Source organism: Giraffa tippelskirchi, chromosome 5 (assembly GCF_054371585.1).
Source record: "Giraffa tippelskirchi isolate mGirTip1 chromosome 5, T2T-mGirTip1v1.2.pri, whole genome shotgun sequence".
Classification (NCBI taxonomy): Eukaryota; Metazoa; Chordata; class Mammalia; order Artiodactyla; family Giraffidae; genus Giraffa; species Giraffa tippelskirchi.
The window spans coordinates 175,294,369-175,316,484 of record NC_137279.1 but is presented as its reverse complement, the minus strand read 5'-3'; the positions used below and the strand labels follow the sequence as shown (position 1 = coordinate 175,316,484).

Genomic DNA, 22,116 nt, shown 5'->3' with positions numbered 1-22,116 from the left:
CGTGCTGTTTGGGTCTGGATTTTGGTCAGCCCAATTTGGTGATGTTATGTGCTGTTACTCTTATGGTTATGTTATGGTTATGTGCTGTTACTCTTCTCTATTGTTTCTGTTTCTCTTTTGCTAATGATTGTATATTGAAATTAAGTAATCCTCTGTTAAATACTGAAATTGTTTCTTTGTGTGTAACAAGGGGTTTCTTTTGTTAATGAATTCTTTGAACCTGAAGCAAAGCTAAAGCTTTTGGCAAAATAGCCTGGTTTTGGTATCTGGATAATGATGGTTTCACATACTGAGTTGGAAAGTATTTCCTCCTCTTCAATTTTCTGCAAGAGTTTATATAGAATTGTTGGAGAAGGAAATGGCAACCCACTGCAGTATTCTTGCCTAGAGAATCCTGTGGACAGAGGAGCCTGGTGGGCTGCTGTCCATAGGGTCGCACAGAGTCGGACACGACTGAAGCAACTTAGCATGCATGCATGCGTTGGAGAAGGAAATGGCAACCCACTCCAGTATTCTTGCCTGGAGAATCCCAGGGATGGAGGAGCCTGGGGGGCTGCCGTCTATGGGGTCGCACAGAGTTGGACACGACTGAAACGACTTAGCAGCAGCAGCAGTGCCACAAAGTGAAAATATAGGTCACTAACTACAAACCACCAAAGGGTTCCATTTCCATTTAAACCAAGGTCATACACTTTATATCTGAACTTTTTTTATTTTTGTCTTCATTTCTATCTTGGTAGTTTTCCCTGCTTTCCAATAAAGTTTTTCTATGAGGGCTAAAAAAAAAAAAAAAAGAGTTGATATAGAATTGTTATGTTTTCCTTAAATGTTTGGTAGAATTTACCAGTGAAGCCATTTAGCCCTGGAGTTTCTTTGTGGAAAGATTTTTAACTACTAATTTAATTTCTCTGAACTTCATTTCTATTTATTCTTTTCTTTTTACTGTGGTAAAATATACATAAATTTACTATTTTGAGCATTTAAGGGTACAATTCAGTGACATTAAACACATTCACACTGTTGTGCAAACATCACCACTATCTAGTTCCAGAACTTTTTCATCATCTGAAATTCTATACTCATTATATAGTAACTTCTTTCCCTACCCTCTCTATTCTTCTTTCTGCTCTATGAGGTTTTCCTCTAGTCTGCATGCTAGCTGTACAAATTTATGATATTGTGATATTGTGGCCACATTATTAAAATGATATCTGCCAGGTTTACCTGCTCTATGGTAATTATACTTCTTCCTTTTATGACTGGTAAATATTAATACTTTGTAGAGAGATACTATGTACAGTACTATGTACAGTAAGTTCCCTACATACGAGTTTGAACTTTCAAAGATATGAACGTGCATTCCATCAACATCAGGTGTGAGTGAAATTTCTGCTTGTCCTGTCTCCTATTGCTGATGATTCTTCAGCTCTACCATCTCCTATTTCCTCTCCTACCTCCAGTTAGTAACTCTTCTTGCTGGTTCACTTGATGCCAGCCCCTGTATGCCAGCTTTTGAACTGTATGTACACTGTACTTTTTAAGGTACTATAAGATTAAAAATGTTTTATTTTTTGTTTTCTTATGTATTATTGTATGAAAAGTATAAATCTATTATAGTACAGTACTATATAACTAGTTGTGTTAGTTGGATACCTAGGCTAACTTTGTTGGACTTATGAACAAATTTGACTTATGAATGTGTTCTTGGAAAGGAACATGTTCATGTGTAGGGGACTTACTGTAAATATCTTGTTCCTCATCAGGTGTTCAACAATTATCTTAGTATCTACTGCTATTTTTTCACTGTGGCTACTCTAGGTACCTCATATAAGTGGAATCATACAATATTTTGTCTTTTTGTGTCTGGTTTATTTCACTTACTGTTTTCAAGGCTCATCCATATTGTAGCATGTATTAGAATTTCATTCCTTTTTATGGCTAAATAATATTCCATTGTATGTATATACTACAGTTTGTTTATCCATTCATCTGCTGACAGATAGTTGAGTTATTTACAACTTTTGGCAATTGTGAATAATGCCACTATTAATATTGCTGTACAAATATCTGTTTAAGTCCATGTTTTCAATTCTTTTGGGTATATGCCTACCTAATTCTTATTTATTCTTGAGTCAGCTTTGATAGTTTGTATCCATCAAGGAATTAGTCTATTTCATTTATATTGTTGAATTTATTACCATAAAGTTGTCTTTAGAATTTGTTGTGATGTCACTTTTCCCATTCTTAAAATTGCTACTTTGTCTTCTCCTTTTTTTCTTGATCAGTCTGGACAAAGATTTCAATTTTATTTATCTTTTCAAAGAAATAGCTTTTTGTTTCATTGATTTTCCATTTTTCTATATTTTATTTGCTTTCTGTTCTGATCTGTATTGTTTTCTTTCTTTTGCTTATTTTTGGTTTCATTTGCTCTTCTTCTCTGAGTTCTTATGTTAGAATCTGAGATCACTGATTTGAAACCTTTCTTCTTTTCAGACATAGGTATTAGGTGCTAACAATGTCCTTCTAAGTAAAGCTTTAGCTCTAATCCACAAATTTTTAAATGTTGTACTTTTTCATTCAGTTTAAAATATTTTCTATTAATTTTTTTTGTGTTTTTCTCCCTTTGTTCAGTGAGTTACATGGAAGTGTACAGTTTAATTTCTAAAACATTAGTGGATTTTTATTATTGATTTCTAATTCAACTGTGGTTGTCTAGAAAAGATTTTTATTTCAGCTTTTTTAAAAAAATAATTTATTTATTTTAATTGGAGGCTAATTACTTTACAATATTGTAGTGGTTTTTGTCATACATTGACATGAGTCAGCCATGGGTACACCTGTGTCCCCCATCCTGAACCCCCCTCCCACCTCCTGCCCCATCCTATTTCAGCTTTTTTTAAACATATTTTATTTTATCGGCCATGCCACATGGCATGTGGGATCTTAGTTCTTTGACCAGGGATTGAACCCATGCTATCTGCAGTGGAAGTGTGCAGTCCTAACCACTGGACCACCAGGGAATTCCTTTTACCTTTTTTTTTTAATTAGTTTATTTTCTATTTTTTAACTTTACAATATTGTATTTGTTTTGCCATACATTGACATGAATCCACCATGGGTGTACATGTTTTCCCCTTCCAGAACCCCCCTTCCATCTCCCTCCCCATCCCATCCCTCTGGGTCATCCCGGTGCACCAGCCCCGAGCACCTTGTATCATGCATTGAACCTGGACTGGCGATTTGTTTCACATATGATAATTTACATGCTTCAGTGCCATTCTCTCATATTCTTTTCTTTTTTTTGAAAGATATTTTCACTGGTGTAGAATTCTAGGTCAAATTTTTTTTTAAAAAGTAATTTAAAGATTTTTCTCCACTGTCTTCTGGCTTATACTGCTTCTAGTGAGAAACTTGCTCTCATACTTATCGTTTATCCTCAGTATGTAGTGTGTATTTTTTTCCCTGCACTTACTTTTAAGTAAGATTTTTCTCTTTACTCACTGGTTTTAAGCAATTTGATTGTGATGTGCCTTGGTATAATTTTCTTCATATTTCTTATGCTTGAGTTTCAGTAAGCATCTTGGATCTGTGTCATCCTTGTCCTGCTTGGAATCTGACACTCCATGACAGGCCACTTCTCATATGGATGTCTCTTGTCAAATTTATTATTTTTGCCAATAAGATTTATGAAAAATGTTATCTCAGAGTAATTTTAATTTGTATTTCTCAAGTGAGGGCAGGTATTTTAATTGTTTAAAAGTCATTTGTACCTTATTTTTTGTAAACTGCCTGATCATATTTGTTCAATTTTTTTACTGTTTTTTTAAAAATCATTTTTATATTGATATATCTGTATCTTCTACCTTTTCTACAATGAGCATACATTCTTTTTACTATAAGAAGACACAACATAAAGTTACTTTAAATTTTAAAAAGTGCTTTAAAAAACCCATGTAATTTCCTGGTATCGGAAAAATACAGTCCATGGCAGCTAGTATTTTATTATAACTTCTCTGGGGCTTATTTTCACTTATCTTTGTGATGAGATCTACATAGCTAACATGGAAGATATGAGCTTAAAAACCTGAGTCACTCTAGACTGTCTTACTTTTTGACCAGGGGCCCTAGAAAAATCATAAACTCTCATATCTGAGATTTGGAGCTCCATCACTTCACTGGATCTTCCAATGGTCCTGAGAAGCTGACAGGTCATTGACAATGATCCCCATTTTATAGATTTTTAAACCAGAGGCTTAGAAATGTAAAGTGACTTTATCATATGGAAGGTTAGATTTAGAAGTTACCTTAAAGATGATCCATTCTCTGTTCTCAGAGTCCTACAATTAGTAACTATGGCAAAACTCTGACTTGGACTCAGGTGTTTACTGTAATAGGCAGTAATCAAAGGGAGGATTCCTACCACTCTGAGTGCTTATAAGGGAGGTTGAATAGCTTCTCTTCTTCAGGAGACTCAGGCTAAGCCTTTGGTAGGCCATGATCAGGCAGGCATACTGGGGGTGCTGGAACCTTACATCTATCTATGCTCACCTTTGGCAGCAGTCAGCATGGTGGAGGCCAGTTCACACTGCTGTGATTCCAAGTGTCCAAGCGTGAACCAGCGAGGGTAACGGCTGGGCACCACAGATACCATATGCTGAGGGTGGGAAGTGTCGCCTGCAGAAGTTGAGTTTTCTAGAACAGGTAACCTAGAAGACCCAGGGAGAGTCATCAGCTACCACCCAGACCCTTGCCACTCTGAGCCACCTTAGAGAAGCTTGTTCTTTGCTGGGGAGGAACTGGGAAGGAACAGGTTAATGACGAACCTCAAAGGTTTTAAAACCTAGGGGTACTGCACTTTATATGAGGTGAGTGCCTGGTACTTGGAAGAACTCAAGCTGAACAGTTCTTACTGAAAACAGTTCAAAAGTCATAAGATTATTTGTTAAAGTATAAGAAATATATGCCAAGTAATCCTCAGCAGTCCTTTTTGGTCAAGCTAAGGCGCTCTCTCTCAGCCTTATAGTCTGATTTAAATTCTTCTGTATGGTCTGCTGCATCCTAGAGGACTACCTGCCTGAACCAAGGATTCTACTCTTGTTTGGAGACAGGATGCCCATAGCTCATTGTTCTCAAGTCTTGATATAGAAAGACTTACTTCTACTTCCCCAGATGTATCTGGTGACCTATGCCCAGGAACCATTTCTCAGTTACATATGGAAGGGCTCAAACCCTTTGAAGGAAGCTGCCAAACTGGCCCTGGAACAAAGAGACTCAGGCCTTGGATATTCTGTATCTGTTAAAATCTCAGAGGCTTCTTCAAACAACTCACTGAGAATGCAGCCAGGGAACAAATATGTCACTAGCTAGGAATCCTAGATCATATGAAAATATCTGAACCATTTTAGGGCAGGCCAATGGCAGGTCCAATAGAACACAGAAAGAGGAAAAGAGAGGAAAGTGAGACAAACAGAGAGACTTCTGCTTTGGTGGAGGCATTTGGGCTGGGAAAAGGCTACCCACCTCATGGCACGTAAGGCTAATTTATAGGACAGGTCTGGATCATGAGGCAGCAGAGCTGAGAACAAATACTTGGCAAAGGTGTGCATGGGAACACTCTCTCGGTGGATGACTTCTCCCAGACCGCTGAAGGGGCCTCCTGCAGGAAGGAGATAAACCAGCCAGTTGTTTATCTGTATGCTTTTATTTGCCTGCCTGAACTTGAGCTCCAGGATCCCACAAGTGTTTGCTAGCCACGGGAACCTTCACTACACTTTAAAGTCAGAAATGTTGCTGTACCTGTGCTCTGTTAGAGAGGGGAACCTAGAGTCAAATGCCTAAGACTCTGTGCCAACAGTCCCTTCTCTACTTACCTTCTAGTAGTAAGATACACTGTTTCTGCAGTGTTTGCACTAGCTCATCATCCAGCTGCAGCTCCTGGAGTTGACTCAAGAGTTGCTCCTCATTACGGCACACCTTGTCCTGCGCGTAGAGGCCTTCAGGCATCACCCTCTGTTGACCTATCCCCATCAGAGCAACTTCCATGGCCAATGACAGGTAGGACTCACTGCTGTTTGGGCAGCCTGCAGCCACAGGCACATGCTGGTACACAGGGGGTCTGCTTTCATTCATATCTGAGGACAACAGGGCACCAGATTTGTTAGGTCAGGTCCCATGGATCTTTGTGCCTCTCCCACCAATGCACACTTTGGGATACAGCTTGGTCAATAACTAACACAAAGAAGCTAAATCAAACACCAGAACAGTAATATACTGAAAATAAAAAATAAAAATGTACTAAAAAATGTTATACATGGTTCTAAAGATTAACTCCTTCCTAAAATATGAACTGGCTAGGCCAGCTGGAAAAAAATACAGTCATACTAGTCTGCTAGAATGTTATGTAATACTACAATGATCTATTTTTGTGTCTGTCTCTTTATTAGAATGTAAGAACCTTATAGGAAAGAGACTTTATCATTTTGCCTTAGGTATCTCCATTGCCCGGTATATGTAAGGAGCTAAATGTCTGTGATGAATAAATCCCAAGTACAACCTCAGGTTCTCAAGATGTAAGTGTCATTGTGGAGATGAAAGAGACCAAGGATGATGATTCCTTCTTCAGGGGATCAGAGGGAAGATACAGTAGCCCTGTCTTGCATTGAAGCTACCTCTTGTATCTCTACCCAGAGATATCCGAATCCATCCAGTTAAACTATTACTTTTGTGATGTTTGCAACTTTAATGTTATTGTTACTTTTTATGCTCCACCTTTGGGTTCTAAGTTTCAGGAGGAGAGCATAGATCTAAAAGCCAGAGTCATAATTTCTTTCCTTTCTCCCATTATCCATCTGGTAAATGTTTAAGGGAGACTATTAAAAGAGAGTTATTGCCTTAAGTGCTGTTTTCAGGAACTTGAAAGGCTAGTAGAGATACTTACTTGTAAACAAATTTTAAGGCAGTGTGCTAAATACCGTAATATATGCATGCTTACAATACAGTGATAGCATAAAGGAAAAAAGAATCAATTCTGTCTCAAGTCCTTGTTAACTTGAGACTCTACTAAATTACCTCCCTTTTATTTCTCTTTTGTAAAATTGGTACAAAACCACCACCAGGGAGAATGTTCAAGGGAAACATGAGAGTATTATGTAATTGCAAGGGATACACACACTGCTGATGCAAGTTCTTTTACACTTCCAGACTGTTCTGAGGACCTGGCCTCTTACTTCTCAAATCCCTCTGGCCCTTTTTGTTCCCTTTGGATTACTCTTCAGACATTCACAAGGTAGGGAAGTGAGAGGAGCAAAAGAAAGCTGAGGCTGGCAAGGTAAAATGGGTGAACAGGACAGAGCCAGTCCACAGAGGGGGAAGGAAGATAAGAAAGGAGCAATCCCAAAGAAACCACTCGGGGGAGGTCCAGTTTAGATAAGGGAACAAGAGGAGTAAAACAGACTCTGTCATGGAAAAGAAGAGGGCTCCGAAGGGGAGTCTGGGCTTCCCTCAGGCTGACCCCTGTACCTGACACTTCCAGATAGCCATCATCATTCAGGCGGCAGGCCTCAGTCAAGGTGAGAAACAGGCAGCCAATCGGATCCAGGGGGTGGCCCACCCAGCCTTCTAGGTTTGTGATGGTTGTGGTTCCCCTCTGCAACAGTTCTGGAAATAAGCAGGTCAAAGTTTTTGAGAAGGATAGAGACACACTGCTCTCTGTCCCTGCTTGGTCTCTTCATAAGTCTCCTCATCAGTCTCTTTCAGGCGGTGGCCCTGAGACTCAAAGTAAAGCTTGCCTTGGGTTGAGGAGACTGGTCACCAGCTCATCAGCCACTATGAGGCCATGTGGTGTGCATTTAGGCTGCCTGCCGATAGCACACATATGTAGACACAGCTTTACAGTTTAAAAAGGGTCTTCTCATACCAGATCTCAGTGGATCCAACTGTCCTGTGTGAGAGGCAGGCCAGCATTATTATTCCCATTTTACAGATAATAAAACTGAGATTTACAGAGGTAAAGAGAGGGATTCCACACAGAAGGTAGAATGACCTGGAATCCCCTAGCCCCTGCCACACCAGGAAACTGAATGAAAATTAAGTCCTGGGCCTTGTAGTCCCTGAGAACCCCATCAGCCTAAGGAGTTGAGATGGCTCCTGATCACTATACCTTTCTTCTGATGCTTGTAGATTTCCAGCTGCCGCTGCTGCTGCAACCTGAGAGTATTGATAATGGCCACTGTGAGTCTGAGGGCCTCTTTTGGGTAACCATGGGAACGCAGGGCATCAACCCGAGCACAGGCTGTAGGCACATGCTCTATCAGATGAGAAGAAGATATTTTGATTGAATTAAATTTTCAAATCAGGAAAATTTGTGTTTGACAAAGGAAGACTATTCAGTTCAGGTCCTCAAATTTGACCTGACATTTATTGTGTACCAGATATTGTATTTTATCTTTTAGGGATATAAAATTGAATAAATCACAGGTACTACCTCCAAGGAGATACACTATAGCCTCAGTGTAGTGGTTTGGTGTAGAGAGGGGCAAAGAACTAGGATAATAAAATGTTATACCTCTTTCTGAACACGAACCTCAGGAACCAAATGCAGCAATAAATTGCTTTTATAGAGGAAAATCCCTCACTTGTTTATTAATCCTGTTTCCTGAGAATCTATTATGTGCCAGGTAGCATGCTGGGCAAAGCAACTACAAAAATGTATAAGAAACAGTCACTGTCCTCAAAGAGCTCACAAATGATACATAAAAAGATCATTATAAAACAGTTTAAAAAAAAATGACTTGATAGAAATATACACAGAAAGAAAATATCTGAGCTATGTGCTTTGTAGGGCAAGTAATCTTTTAAATAGGCAGATAAACAGGGACAGGCATTCCTGACAAAAAAAAAAAACATAAATAAAGGCATGTAAGTAAAAGCATAAAAAGTATACTAGATAACATCTTCAGAGTATGGCAAATAGTTCTGTGTAGAGTTAGGTTATGTGGCTGGAGATAGCCTGGGAAGGTAGAGTCTGGAATGTTAAGAGCTTTGAATGCCATTCTAAGAAGTTTGGATTTACCTTAGGCATAATGGATGACTACCAAACACTTATAAATGGGGAATGAATTAAAAATTATAGAAATAATTATAGAAAATGCAGATAAAATAGAAAATAAAAATCAGAGATAACCATTATTTCTAATTTCATATTTTTATGAAAAATATGTATCTCTAGACTTTCCTAATTAATTTTAATAAAAATGGGGTATTATAATTATTGTTTTATAACTAGGTTTTTCCACTTAATAATACATTGTAAATATTTTTCCGTACCATTAAATATACTTCCATAATACAAAAAATGATTACATATCATTCCACTAAATATGTGTACTATCCATTGGCTTAATCAGTCCCCTATTGTTGGACATTATACTGTTTTTAATTCTTCTCATCTATATGTTATATGTTCATGCTCTAATAAACCCGTAACTTTATGTACATTCTTAGTTAATTATAGCTCAGGATAAATTCCTAGATGTAGAATTCCTGGATCAAGGGCTATGAATTTATTTTAAAAGCTTTTGATAAGTGTTGTTGAAATGCAGTAAGTATTTACATTCCTACCAGTAGTATATGAGATTACTATCTCCAATGTAGCCTCTCCTATACCAAAACCAGTTATCTTTCTTTTAAAAAATTCCTGGTTATTTGACAACTGAAACATGATAATTCAGTGTTGTTTTGATTTGGATCTTTGTTTATAATGGGGTGTGTATTTTTCACACACTTTTTAGGTTTATGTTTTAAAAGTATTAGATCAGAGAAAAGGAAAAATAATCAGTGGGAATTTCAGGTAGTGACGTACAGTGATTTTGGCCAAAAACTTTAAGAGAGAGATAGGCACATAACCAGATTCAGCAGGATCTTGTGGAAGACAAAGACATGGAGTGAGGGACAGAGGGAGGGAATTAGGAGATGATAATAAAAATGTATGCTGTTGTTTTAAGACTCAGAGAATGAATATTATTTTATAAGTGTGTAGTGTGGAATATGCATTCTGTAACAAAGTCAAGAATAGACTCACAGAAGGCCAGAGGAGAGTTTAAACTCATGATGGAACAGCTTTATTCTGTGATGATAAAGGAAGCAATGAGGAAAGGAAGACAACTTGGTGACAAAGGCAGACAGTGTCTGAGCTACCAGTACAGAGCAATTTAAGTTTCAAAGTTCATGCCTTTTTAGCAAAACATGTAATTTCAGAGTAGATTCTAATGTTGCTCAGCAAGTGCTGACTAAGAGTCTATGAACTGATGTCTAATGGTTTTATTAGTACTCCTTCAGATTTATTAGCTCTTCCCCCAGCCAAACTCAGGAAACAACAGAAATCCCTCTGTTTGAGATTACTGTACTTCAGCTGAGAACATATACAAATGGCTCAGGCTATACCCTGAGGGCCTAGTCAAGGCCCCAGAAGATCTGGATGAAGACTGTCCAAAGGGTAGTTGTGTTGCTGGTACCTATGTAGATGGCTCACTCAGGCCTGACATGAGATGAGACTGGGCTCTGAAATTCTTAGAGTAGGATAAGTACACTTACCAAGCCACAGTGGCTGGCCTTGGGAATTAAAGAGTAGCCTCTCACTTTCCCGCTGGCAGGCAGGAGCTGTATATACATCACTACTGATGATTCGCTGTAAGTGGCTGTCCTGCCAATGCAGTTCACGGCCCTCGATGGCTCTAGTGAACACTGTCCGTCTTGGTCTGGATAAAGAATCTGGGGAAGGGAAAAAAAAAGCAGCAGTTCAGTGATGGGTAATCTGAAGATCTAACTCCTGTGTCTTCTTCAGGATGGTGGGAAGACAGGCAGAAGAACAGTGTATAGTTAGTGAGAGCAGCCACTCTGCCATTTGTCTGGGTGTTCATTGTGTTCCTTCTTTATTGGATAGCTTTTAGTGTGTCCCTGCCCTCTATGGGAAGAACCTTTCTACATAGATCTATGACTGAAGACCAGTTTCTCCTAGGACCCAGAGCTACATGAGAGAGAGGAGGGATAGTGATGCTCAGCTGCTCAATTATAAGGATTCAAACTGCTTCTACAGAAGCCAAAAGAAAAGATAAGCAGTGAGGTAATATCCTTGGTCAACCCATAACCAGTTTCTTTTACAGTATGACCCATATCAGACTAAGTACTTCTGTCACATTGATATAAAAGCTGAAGAAGAGCTGCAGTCCTGTGTATTCTGGTATCTTTAATTTTTAAAATAATTTTATTTCTTTATTCATTTTCTTTTGGCTGTGCTGGATCTTCATTGCTGTGTGGGCTTTTCTCTAGTTGTGGCAAGCAGAGGGTACTCTCTAGTTGTGGTGAGCAGGCTTCTCATTGTGGTGGCTTTTCTTACTGTGGAGCACAGGCTCTAGGCACTCGCATTTCAGTAGTCACAGCACAGAGGCTCAGTAGTTGTGGCTCCTGGGCTCTACAGAATCGGTTCAGTAGTCGTGGCACACGGGCTTAGTTGCTCTGCGGCATGTGGGATCTTCCTGGACCAGGGATCGAACCTGTGTCCCCTGCATTGGCAGGTGGTTTCCTCACCACTGAGCCACCAGGATAAGCCCTCTGGTATCTTTATCACACTAGTATCTGCAGGCTTACAACCTTGTTCTCCAATAAGAAAACCTGAGGCTGACAAAAGATTAATTAAATTGTTTTCTCACTGGAGTCCTACCAAACCATCTCTCTTCAGGAAAAGAGCTGAAGGGAAACAGCAGACAAAGTAAGCTCAATTCTTTAGGGTGGTGTGTAGGAGCTGACTCATTAGAAAAGATCTTGATGCTGAGAAAGACTGAAGGCAGGAGGAGAAGGGGACAACAGAGGACGAAGTGGTCAGATGGCATCACCAACTCAATGGACATGAGTTGGAGCAAGCTCCAGATGGTGAAGGACAGGGAAGCCTGGTGTGCTACAGTCCATGGGGTCGCAAAGAGTCGGACACGACCGAGCAACTGAACAACGACAAAATACTGGAGTGGGTTGCCATTTCCTTCTCCAGGGGATCTTCCTGACCCAGGGATCAAACCTGGGTCTCCTGCATTGCAGGCAGATTCTTTACCATCTGAGCCACATGGGCTTTAATAAGGTAACATCTGAACAGAGACCTGAAGGAACTAAAGAGCAAGCCTTAGACATAACTAAGGAAAGAACATTCTAGGCAAAAGGAACAGCAAGTGCTAAGCTGAGGTGGGAACATATTTGAAGTGTTTGAGGGCAGGGCAGAGGCCAGTGTACTTAGAATAGAATGAGCAAGCCAGAAAGGCACAGGAGATGAGGTCAGAGAGATACGAGGGAACCAGATTGTGCAGGGCCGTCTAGGCCATGAGGAAAGATGAGAAGCCATTGGAGGGCTTTGAGCTGTTGAAGGTGTATGATCTGATTTGACAACTTGCAGCAGCATAGAGAACAGACTTTAAGGCAGAAGCGGTTAGGAGGTCACTGCCATAATTTGTGAAAGATAATGGTAATCTGTTCAGAGTAATATGCAGTAAAGGTGATGAGAGTAAATGAACTTTGGATATGTTCTAAAGGCAAAGGTAATAGGATTTGCCCATGCATTAGATCTGGGAAATCTGAGTGAGAAAGAGAAGAATCAAGAATGACTCCAACGTTTTTAAGGCAGACTTGCCATATGGGGAGATAGGGAAGACTACACAAGAGGAGCAGGTTTGTGTGGGGCTTGAGAGGTAAGAAATCCTACTGAGATGTCTTTTAATATCTAAGAGGCAATATCGAAAAGGTAGTTAAACATGTAAGTCTGGAGTTGAGAGGAAAAGTTTGGGCAGGAGATATAAATTAGAATGTTGTTAGTATATAGATGATTATTAAAACAATGCAGTTATCAGGGGAGTAAATTCAGAAAGAGAAGTGGTTTGATGACTGAGCCCTGGGTACTGTAGAATTTTAGGTTGGGAAGTGGTGGGGAGACAGTAAAGGAGACTGAGAAGGAGGGGCCAGTGAAGAGGAGAACCAAGAGAACAGTGTCATGGAATAAGATGAAAAAGGTGTTTGAAAGAGAGAGTGACCAGCAGTAACAAATACTGTTGATAGGTCAAGTAAATTCTGACTTGAGAACTAGATTTAGGAGTGGTTAGCGTTAGTGACCAGTACAAGAGCTGTTTCACTACTGGAGGGATGGATGCCTGACTAGAGTGAATTCAAGGGAGAATAAGAGCAGAAGAAGCAGAGAAATAAATATATAACATTCTTTTGAGCATTTTTCTTAATTCTACCGCTTATTTCTACTCTCTCAGAGAAACAGGGTGGTGGACAGGAGAGGCATGTAGGGTCAGCAAGTATGTCTTTTTGTTTTGTTTCAGATGAAAGATAAAACAGTGTGCTGGTATACTCCTAGGAACAATCCACAAAAATCTGTGATGCAGGAGAGAGGAGATAATTCCTGGCATGATTCCTAGATAAAAGAAAAGGAATAGGTTCTTAAGAACAAATGGAGGGCTTGGACTTAGACAAAAGCACAAAGAAAAATAGTGGAACAGGCAGACAGAGTAGATGGACATAGACAGAGGCAGATGTGATGACAGAGTTTTGGAGATTCTCTTCTGATTGCTTCTATATTCTCAGTGAACAAGAAGCAAGGCTCTAGGCTGCAAGTGAGGAAGGGGAGAAAGTATAGAAAGTTTTAAGGAAAAGACAGTGTGAAACAGTAATTTAGAAGAGTGAAAGGAAGCATGGACTAGAGAAATGTAGCTGATGTATGGACAGTATAGTGGGCTCACTTGAGATTAGTGGTCATGAACTTAAATAAGACCAGTTATCATGGTCATGTGTTCACTGTGTGAGTGTGAGCACTGAGTAATTAGAAAGTCAGACTGAATTACTAAGGTTAAGGTTTTGCTATGTGACTATAACTAAGGGAAAGAGGGAGTTGTTTACAGGGTAGTGATTATAATGATGTACCAAGGAATCTAATCTGGATAAGGAGGAAAATGAGGGTACCACAAGAATGAAAAAGTGACAGGATCAAAATTCCTAGTGGGTCCAGGAATTACTGGAATAGGCATAACAGAGAAAATAATCTAGTAAGGCTGGTGGTGGTAATTAGAGCTGCTTGAAATTATGATTGTAAAGAAGGAGCAGTTATTGGTAATGAAAGGGTTCAGGGTATGACCTTGGGGTTGCATGCCTAAATTATGTAGAAGATAGACTATTGGTACTTCCCTGGTGGTACAGTGGTTAAGAAACCACCTGCCAATGCAGGGGACACGAGTTTGATCCCTGGCTTGGAAGACCCCACATGCCTGAGAGCAGCTAAGCCCGTGCACTACAACTACGGAAGCCCAAGAACCCGAGAGTGCATGCTCTACAACAGAAGCCATCCCAGTGTGATGCCTGTATACTGCAACTAGAGAGCAGCCTCCACTCGTCACAACTAGAGAAACCACGCACACGGCAATGAAGAGAAGGCACAGCCAAAAATTAACACACATACATGAAAGATAGACTATTAAAAGAGAGGAGGTCAAAGAACTCAGAGGCTTAAATACTGGAAGTACCATCTATGTGGCTATTTAAATGATCAAGAATTACAACAGAAGTAGGGACTGAGAGTAGTGTTAGTGAGCCAACTGCCAAAAATCTTCAAGGAATGAGGGGTATTAACCCAGAAGTAAAAATGACCAAAACCAGGAGGGTAGCAGACAGCATATTTTAACAGCATCAACTTTAAAACTGGGGGGTATTTTATGAAGGAGGGTAGGATAATGATGTAGAAATGGCAGTGAAGAGTAAGCAGGATGCCTACTGCTCCATCAGGCCCAAAGGTAAACATACATGGGTGATAAATCAGTCATGACCTGAGAAAACTTGACAGGAAACAATATCCTCAAATAGGAACCAGTAACAAGTTTTGGAACAAGAGAAGCCACCACAATGAGAAGCCTGCACAGCATAACTAAAGAGTAAGTAGCCCCTGCTCACCGCAACTAGATAATGCCTATGTGCAATGAAGACCCAAAACTGCAAAAAAAAAGAAAAAAAGGAACAGTAACAACAAATAACCAAACTAATATACAAGAAAGAAACTGCCAGACTGGAGGCATGTGTTTATATGCAGCATTTGATTCTCTCTATGCCAATCCAAAGCCAATACTAAAAGCATGAATTCCTATGTTGTGGAGGTTAGATAAGCTACCCAGGAAAGGGGAGCTTCATGTGGCAAAGTTGTAGCCTTTTTATTTCTCATTACCTTGGTTGCCTTAAATACACTGATAATCAATTATGGAACAGTAGATGAAGACCAAGCAAGAACAATAATTTAAGTGATTTCCTCCTTGAGGTTAAAAATATCAGTATATTTATCACTTACAATAAAAGGGAAGACATGTAAAATCAATGTTTGATAAAATCTACCAGTAAAGGATCCCCATGGGCTAAAGAGCAATCAATTGCTACCAGCACATGGCCTGAGTTAGATGAACTAAAGCTGATGTGAATGCTGCTGCCCAGTAATATCTGGTCAGTGGGCTCAAAAGGCAGAAGGTACAGTATCACTGTATTGGATTTGTCTTAAAATGGGGCAAGAGTAAGCAGTATCTTAGAAGGATGGCCCCTGCCTCCTCCCCCCAGATATGTGCTATATAAAAATTTGAGGAAAACAGAGAAAAGTAAGAAAAGCAGCTGTCAGGACATTTTTTAAAGTGTTTTTTTTTTTTTTTCTGCAGGTATTCCGTCTTTCCCTTGAGGTAAGTTTTCTGAGATAAAACCAACCCCAATGGAGGCCAAGATCCATGAGTCATGAAGAACTTGAAGGGTAAAGAGGATTCATGCAGAGGGTTCTAGGAATTTATGCTGGGCACTGTAAGGACACACCCAGAGTAGAAAAGGACAGCATCCCCAATGTCAAAGATAAAAAGCTTGCCCTTATTTAAGGTTTGGCATTTCAAGATAAACAAAGGACAGGCTTTTCTTATTTAGGATGACAATTCTGACAGTCCAAAAGTTGTCCAGCCACCTTCGTTCTAGGGCTTTAACCTCTGACCTTTTGGAGTTCCAGGCACCAAGACCCTAGAATGACATCTGGCTCACCCGAACTGTGACTGGCATTCTGGGGAAGTGCATTGGTGATGTTGGGCAGCTCATGTCCATAGTTTCCATCCTCCAGGGGACAGACATCCAGGTCATTCCATTTCTGCAGTTGCTGCAGCCAACAGGATTTTTCTTCCAATTTGCAATGTGGATTTAAAATGATGCACACCCATAAGGCCCCTGGAAGAGAAAGCAACCACATCCTTGACATCTCTCCTTTGATGTATGTCTAAGCCTTAATATTTTAGTTTACTCTTTTCTTCTATTTTTAGTTGGTAGGAAAAGTTTCCAAAACATCAGTTCTCAATATAAAAAAACAAATCTGCTAAAGTTTTCAGAAATGCTTATTTTTCCTTCCCAAAGGTTTCTTAAAGCAGAGTAGCTATCTTGATATTTGGATATGTGCCCGTGTTTGATGAACAAGATAGATTCGGACTTGAATTCTGAGCTCAAATCTACAGTCCAACAAACATTTATCTCAATAAATGTTTCTTGTTCAAGACTTTGTATTGGAGAATAAGACACCGTTCCTACCCTTGAGGAGCTCTCCAGTGGGGGAAGATAGAAAAATAAACACAGTGTCATTTGAATATGATAAGCGTTAAGATAAAGATATGTTCAGGGTACAATAATAGCACAGAGCAAGGACATTTACTGTAAGAAGGAAGGTGCTCAGAAAAGGATTCAAGTTTTGGTTAGTTGATCTTGGACTTTCTGAGCTTCAAATCCCTCAATTGTAAAACTGAGATCATAATGTAGAGAGCCTGGCATATTACTTGGCATGTAGTGGAATTATATTTCCTTTTTCCAGGGAAAATAATTTATTTGGACTTGGATTTTGATACTGTTGATCAGTTATGATGACTTAAAACTATCACATTCTTGGATCTTCTCTGTCACTATAGCAGAGTATCACATATCCCACATAACCAGTAAGTACTGTTTCTTTTATCACACCACCCTTTTTCTCAAGCAAACCCGCTTCCTCTTTTCAAAGTTGGTTATGTGGCTGAGCCAGAAATATTCTCAATCTCAAGTTAACAATAAAACCTGGCTGCAGAGTGTCTTAAGTTAAACATCCTTTGGGATGGAGCTACATCTATGGATGGAGGTATATTCAGACACTATTTCAAGACCCCTTAAAGTCAAATAAGAATGTTTTAAAAGACCATTTAAGCCTCAATTTCAGGTACTAACTAGAAGATAAAAATTCATTTCTATAGGTTCAAATAAGTTTTTCAAATCCACAATGAAAAAGAAACTATACTATATAATACTGTAGTATTAAATATTGTATAATGATGGCTCTTAAGAGGATTATAGTTAGGAGTCAAATTGAGTGACTCCTAACTTATAATAATTGTAACCCAGGTGGCTCAGTGGTAAAGAATCCACCTCCCAATGCAGGAGAAAAAGGAGAGGCAGGTTTGATCCCTGAGTTGGGAAGATCCCCTGAAGAAGGAAATGGCAACACACTCCAGTCTTCTCACATGGAAAGTCCCATGGACAGAGGAGCCTGGTGGGCTACAATCCATAGGGTCACAAAGAGTTAGACACTACTGAGCGACTGAGCACACACATACACAAATAATAATAATTATAATAAAGCACAGTAAATACTATTATAGCCATATACAAAGTGTTATGAGAATAGGTATGATGGAACAATTAACTCTGTACATGGGGTCAGGAAAAGTTACACCATTTGAGTTTGTCCTCGAAGAATAAACATGAGTTAATTCTAGTTAAAAATGGCTAACTAAACATGTATGTTTATCACCACTCCCTCTTGATACTTTATTAAAACAAAAGTGGAGAGATAAAAACAGGCATAAATATTCAAGGTAGTTCAGTGCCAGCTCATTCCCTCTCCTGGAAGAAAACCAGAGCTTTACTCACTGGAAAGACTGATTCACAGAAGCTCTGGATTGGGAATACTACACAAAGCTGAGGGTAGGTTTTCCATACTAAAAACTGAGGGATTAAGAAAAATATACATATGGAACAAATGAACACCCCCACCACGCAGTCCTCTTTCCCTGCTTGGTTCTGAGAAGACTGGTGGTCTTATAATTGAGACATTGTGTTCATGTCCTTGGAGAAGGCAATGGCACCCCACTCCAGTACTCTTGCCTGGAAAATCCCATGGACGGAGGAGCCTGGTAGGCTGCAGTCCATGGGGTCGCGAAGAGTCGGACACGACTGAGCGACTTCACTTTCACTTTTCACTTTCATGCATTGGAGAAGGAAATGGCAACCCACTCCAGTGTTCTTGCCTGGAGAATCCCAGGGATGGTGAAGCCTGGTGGGCTGCCGTCTAGGGGGTCGCACAGAGTCGGACACGACTGAAGCGACTTAGCAGCAGTTCATGTCCTAGTGTTTGTGGAAGGTAGAACTTGTGAGTAATAAGATTAGCTGAGGAAATATCTAAGCAAAGTGTTGAAGGAGCAGCCTGGTTCCTCTTGACTGCTTAGAGTAAAATGCAAGAAGAAATTATTTAAAAACAGAACTGTTCATCAAAAAGGAAGTAAAACTTAAAGATCTGAAACATTCTCAGCCTATGCACATTGAAAAGAATGAGAAAGGCTGTTTGGGAAAGAACCCTAAGGGTATGACCTTAAGAGAGGTAAGTTCTCATCTTTCATTGTAGGAAGAAAAAGAGAAATCTATAATTTAAAAAATTAAGAAAGAACAGTCATTTAGAAATGTGGAGGCATATTAGAAAAAAGCAGCTAAAAGAATTAAAAATTGCTCTTTCTAAGAAGTAGGAACTGACAATGTGAAGGAATATAGTAGAGGAATACTGCTTTTTATATAAAGTTTGTAGAACCATTTGACATTTTAACCTGTGTACATGTATTACTTCATTTTGAAGAACAAGAGATAAATAGGAGTTGTTTAAGCACAGAAATGGCGGGAGAGTATGTACCAAAACAGGAGGAAGGACATAAATGAAAACAAAAATGCTGAGACATCATTGTAGTCTCTTTGAATATTTGTAGTCTATTGGATGTTTTTTCCTTTTGGTAGAAAATTTTTGTAATCTAGGATGTCAGCTTTTAATACTATTGGGACTGTGAATTCCTATCATTAAAAGTGTCCTTTGTGAACACCAGGTGGTAAGAAATCCTTAATATACAGGAGGTAAAAAATTTTGAACAGTGTGGCAGTAAGAAAGATGCACAAATATTCAGATCATAAAAGTTACTTTCTCAACTTTTAGAATTTAAGAATCCTAAAGGCCTGTATAAACCTCATGAAAAAAATTGTTTTCTTCACATAGTAGTTCTTCTCCTATGGTGTCTGTGTTACACTGTTTGCTGGTTCTTGTAAAATTAATGTAGGGATAGGGTATGGTCAATTTTATTGAAAACTGCTAAGAGGTCAAGTAAAGTAACAACAGAGAATAATATGGCAGACACTGGTGGTTTTACCCAGAGCTACTTATCAGTAGGGTGACAGCAATGAGCAGTGAAGACTGCAGTGGGCTCAAGAGAGCATATGGAGGTAAGCAAATGGAAAGAGGGACAAGGTTTTCAAGAAGTGTTGTTCTGAAGGAAAAAAGAGAAATGGGGTAGTGATTAGAGGAGGAGGGGAAAATCAAAGGCACTTTATGAGACTGAAAATATTAGACCATATTTGTATTCTGATGGAATTGACCTAGTATTGAGGGAGAAATTAATGATACCAGAGAAAAGAGTAATTGCAGGAGCAAAATTCTTGAGAAAAGGAAATGGCATAGGAACAGGAGCAAATATGTAAAGACTGGTCTTTTATGGAAGCAGAGATACTTTATAGGTTTTAAAAGAAAATTTTTAAAAATGTGCATCCGTGGCTGATTCATGTCGATGTAGGGCAAAACCCACCAGAGTATTATAAAGTAATTATCCTCCAATTAAAATAAATAAATTTTTTTTAAAAAAGCATATGTGTACAGACGTGGGGAGATAAGAAAACCATGCCTGGCTGCTTCTGTTATCTCCCGTTCAGAAACTGAAGGTACTGAGGCCTCTCCTCCCATTCCTACTATCCGTGCTGAGACCATCCCCCGAGGAGCAGGCCTTTTGACCAGTGAGGAACCCTCAGAGTAGTCGGGACGGGGGGCATGAATGCACGTGCTCTAGTGTCTGACCCAATAATGCCGTGTTTTACAAACTGTGGTCTCTGGAAGAACGTCACCAGCATCCTCTGGGAATTTGTTAGAAATGCAAATTATTAGGTCCTACTCCAACTGACAAGATCAGAAACTCTGGGGACAGGGCCCAGCAATCTATTTTAACAAGTATCCCTGGTGATTCTGGGAAGATCATAGATAGCGGTCGGTGCGGAATGCTGAGAGTTTCTTGGAAGATTGATACAGCAATTTCTTAGATATGAAAATGTCACATCCAAGAGCTTTTCATAATGAATCTAAGTATCTAAGAAAAGCTTTAGAGGCACTGGGGTCATGCTCTGCTTACTTCCTTTCACCTAAGGCCCAAAGGCCAAGTCCAAATCCACAACACAATCCTGCGATTGTCACAGAAATTATTCCCAAGAGATTCAGGCCTCAGATAAACCTGATGCTCTGAAGGCTAATTTCAAATTCTTAAAAAACATGCACTTTTGGGGAAAACAGTACATAACGAGGTGAAATTGAGGGAGATGTTGCACAAGGATGCTTGATTTGGAGTTGGACAGGTTGGGGCTCCAGTGTTAGAGCCACCACCTGCTAGTGTGTGACTCAGAACAAAAACTTTCTGAGCTCCATTTCTCTCACCTAAACATATGGAGATGCTGATGTCTTACCCTTGAAGGGTCCATGCCTACAATCCCTTCTGAGGGAAGCTGTTTCCAAGTTGCCATGCGCTATGTTATGTGACCCTGGTCACAAGTGGTTGGACCAGTAACATTAGATTAATAGTTCAACATTCCTGTACTTTGGAAAATGTGATTGTGTCAGAGAGACAGTTTTCTATACTTCTTTATTTCATTCTGTATCCAGAAGTAACCAGAGGTGTCTCTGTTTCTTTGCAATAAACACACAATTACTTCACAGGATTGTTATGAGAATTAAACATGCATACAATCTTTAACACAGAGGCTGGCACATAATGCTCAATAATGTAGCTGTTCATTATTAATGAAAACTCCAAAGCTATAGTGCCTCAGGTGATATGAAGCCCCAGCACTCAAACCAAAACCCCACACTTACCAGCCCCAAAGTAACCATGTAAAGTCTGAATCATTAAGCCTCATTCCCCAAAGCTTTTAGCTCTAAGACTATAATGTATTAATATATGCTTCGGGGAATTCACTAAAATCCCAAGCGGTAGTGGTTTTTTGGTGCTATTTTGTACAAGAGGAAAGTTTGTCATTGCTTTCTGGGGTGGAGAAAGTATGGAGAAGCTATATTAGAAATTTCAGAATATGCCATAGACAACTTTTCTAGTATGACCCCAAAGTGGGGCCGTGACTGGATTGTAAGTTCAGAGTATGAAGGATTCTGCAAACAGGGAGGGGAGTTGAGTATCACCACTGCAAAACTGTCATTGAAACGGGGATGATGAAGATAAATAATGACTAAAGAAGATGATCTTAATGAGGAGAATCTTGAACAAAGAGGCCATTCAGAAGGCCACAGGTCTAATTTAATCTAAAAGTCCCAAGGCCCTCAATCAGACCAGTTATGACGAGAAATAAAAAGTGTGAATGGACACTAAATTGCATTTTAAAGGTCAAGGAATCAAATTATATTGGTGACTGGATGTAGGGAATGAAACAAAAATGAGTGCTTGACAATAAGTTTCGTCGAATAAGAAATGGTGGTGCCAATGCCAGGTTCAGGGGAATCTTTCTTCATAGAAGGCCTGATTTCATTTTTGGATGTCTTGAGTTTGAGGTGATTAGGAGATTTTTTTCAGTAGAAATGGTCATAGGGCAGCAGCTGGAAATGAGACAATCGAAAGAGGATGAGGAAGAGATCACCACAGCGGTAACTCTGAGGTCATGATACTAAAAAAAAAAAAGAGTTCTCAAAGGACTGGAAAA

General features: G+C 39.5%; 1 protein-coding gene across 4 annotated transcripts in view; it reads right to left on the bottom strand.

Moving 5' to 3' along the window:
- Window positions 1-22,116, bottom strand: part of ZSWIM5 (zinc finger SWIM-type containing 5) — a 245,432-nt gene that overhangs the window by 26,612 nt on the left and 196,704 nt on the right. For all 4 annotated transcript variants that reach the window (XM_081488694.1, XM_081488693.1, XM_081488692.1 and 1 more), the window contains 7 exons: window positions 16,087-16,266; window positions 10,591-10,767; window positions 8,159-8,305; window positions 7,519-7,656; window positions 5,871-6,131; window positions 5,521-5,656; window positions 4,549-4,706 (listed from right to left, as the gene is read on the bottom strand). In XM_081488694.1, coding sequence (XP_081344820.1) covers window positions 4,549-4,706; window positions 5,521-5,656; window positions 5,871-6,131; window positions 7,519-7,656; window positions 8,159-8,305; window positions 10,591-10,767; window positions 16,087-16,266 — 1,197 coding nt within the window. The remainder of the gene's footprint in view (window positions 1-4,548; window positions 4,707-5,520; window positions 5,657-5,870; window positions 6,132-7,518; window positions 7,657-8,158; window positions 8,306-10,590; window positions 10,768-16,086; window positions 16,267-22,116) is intronic.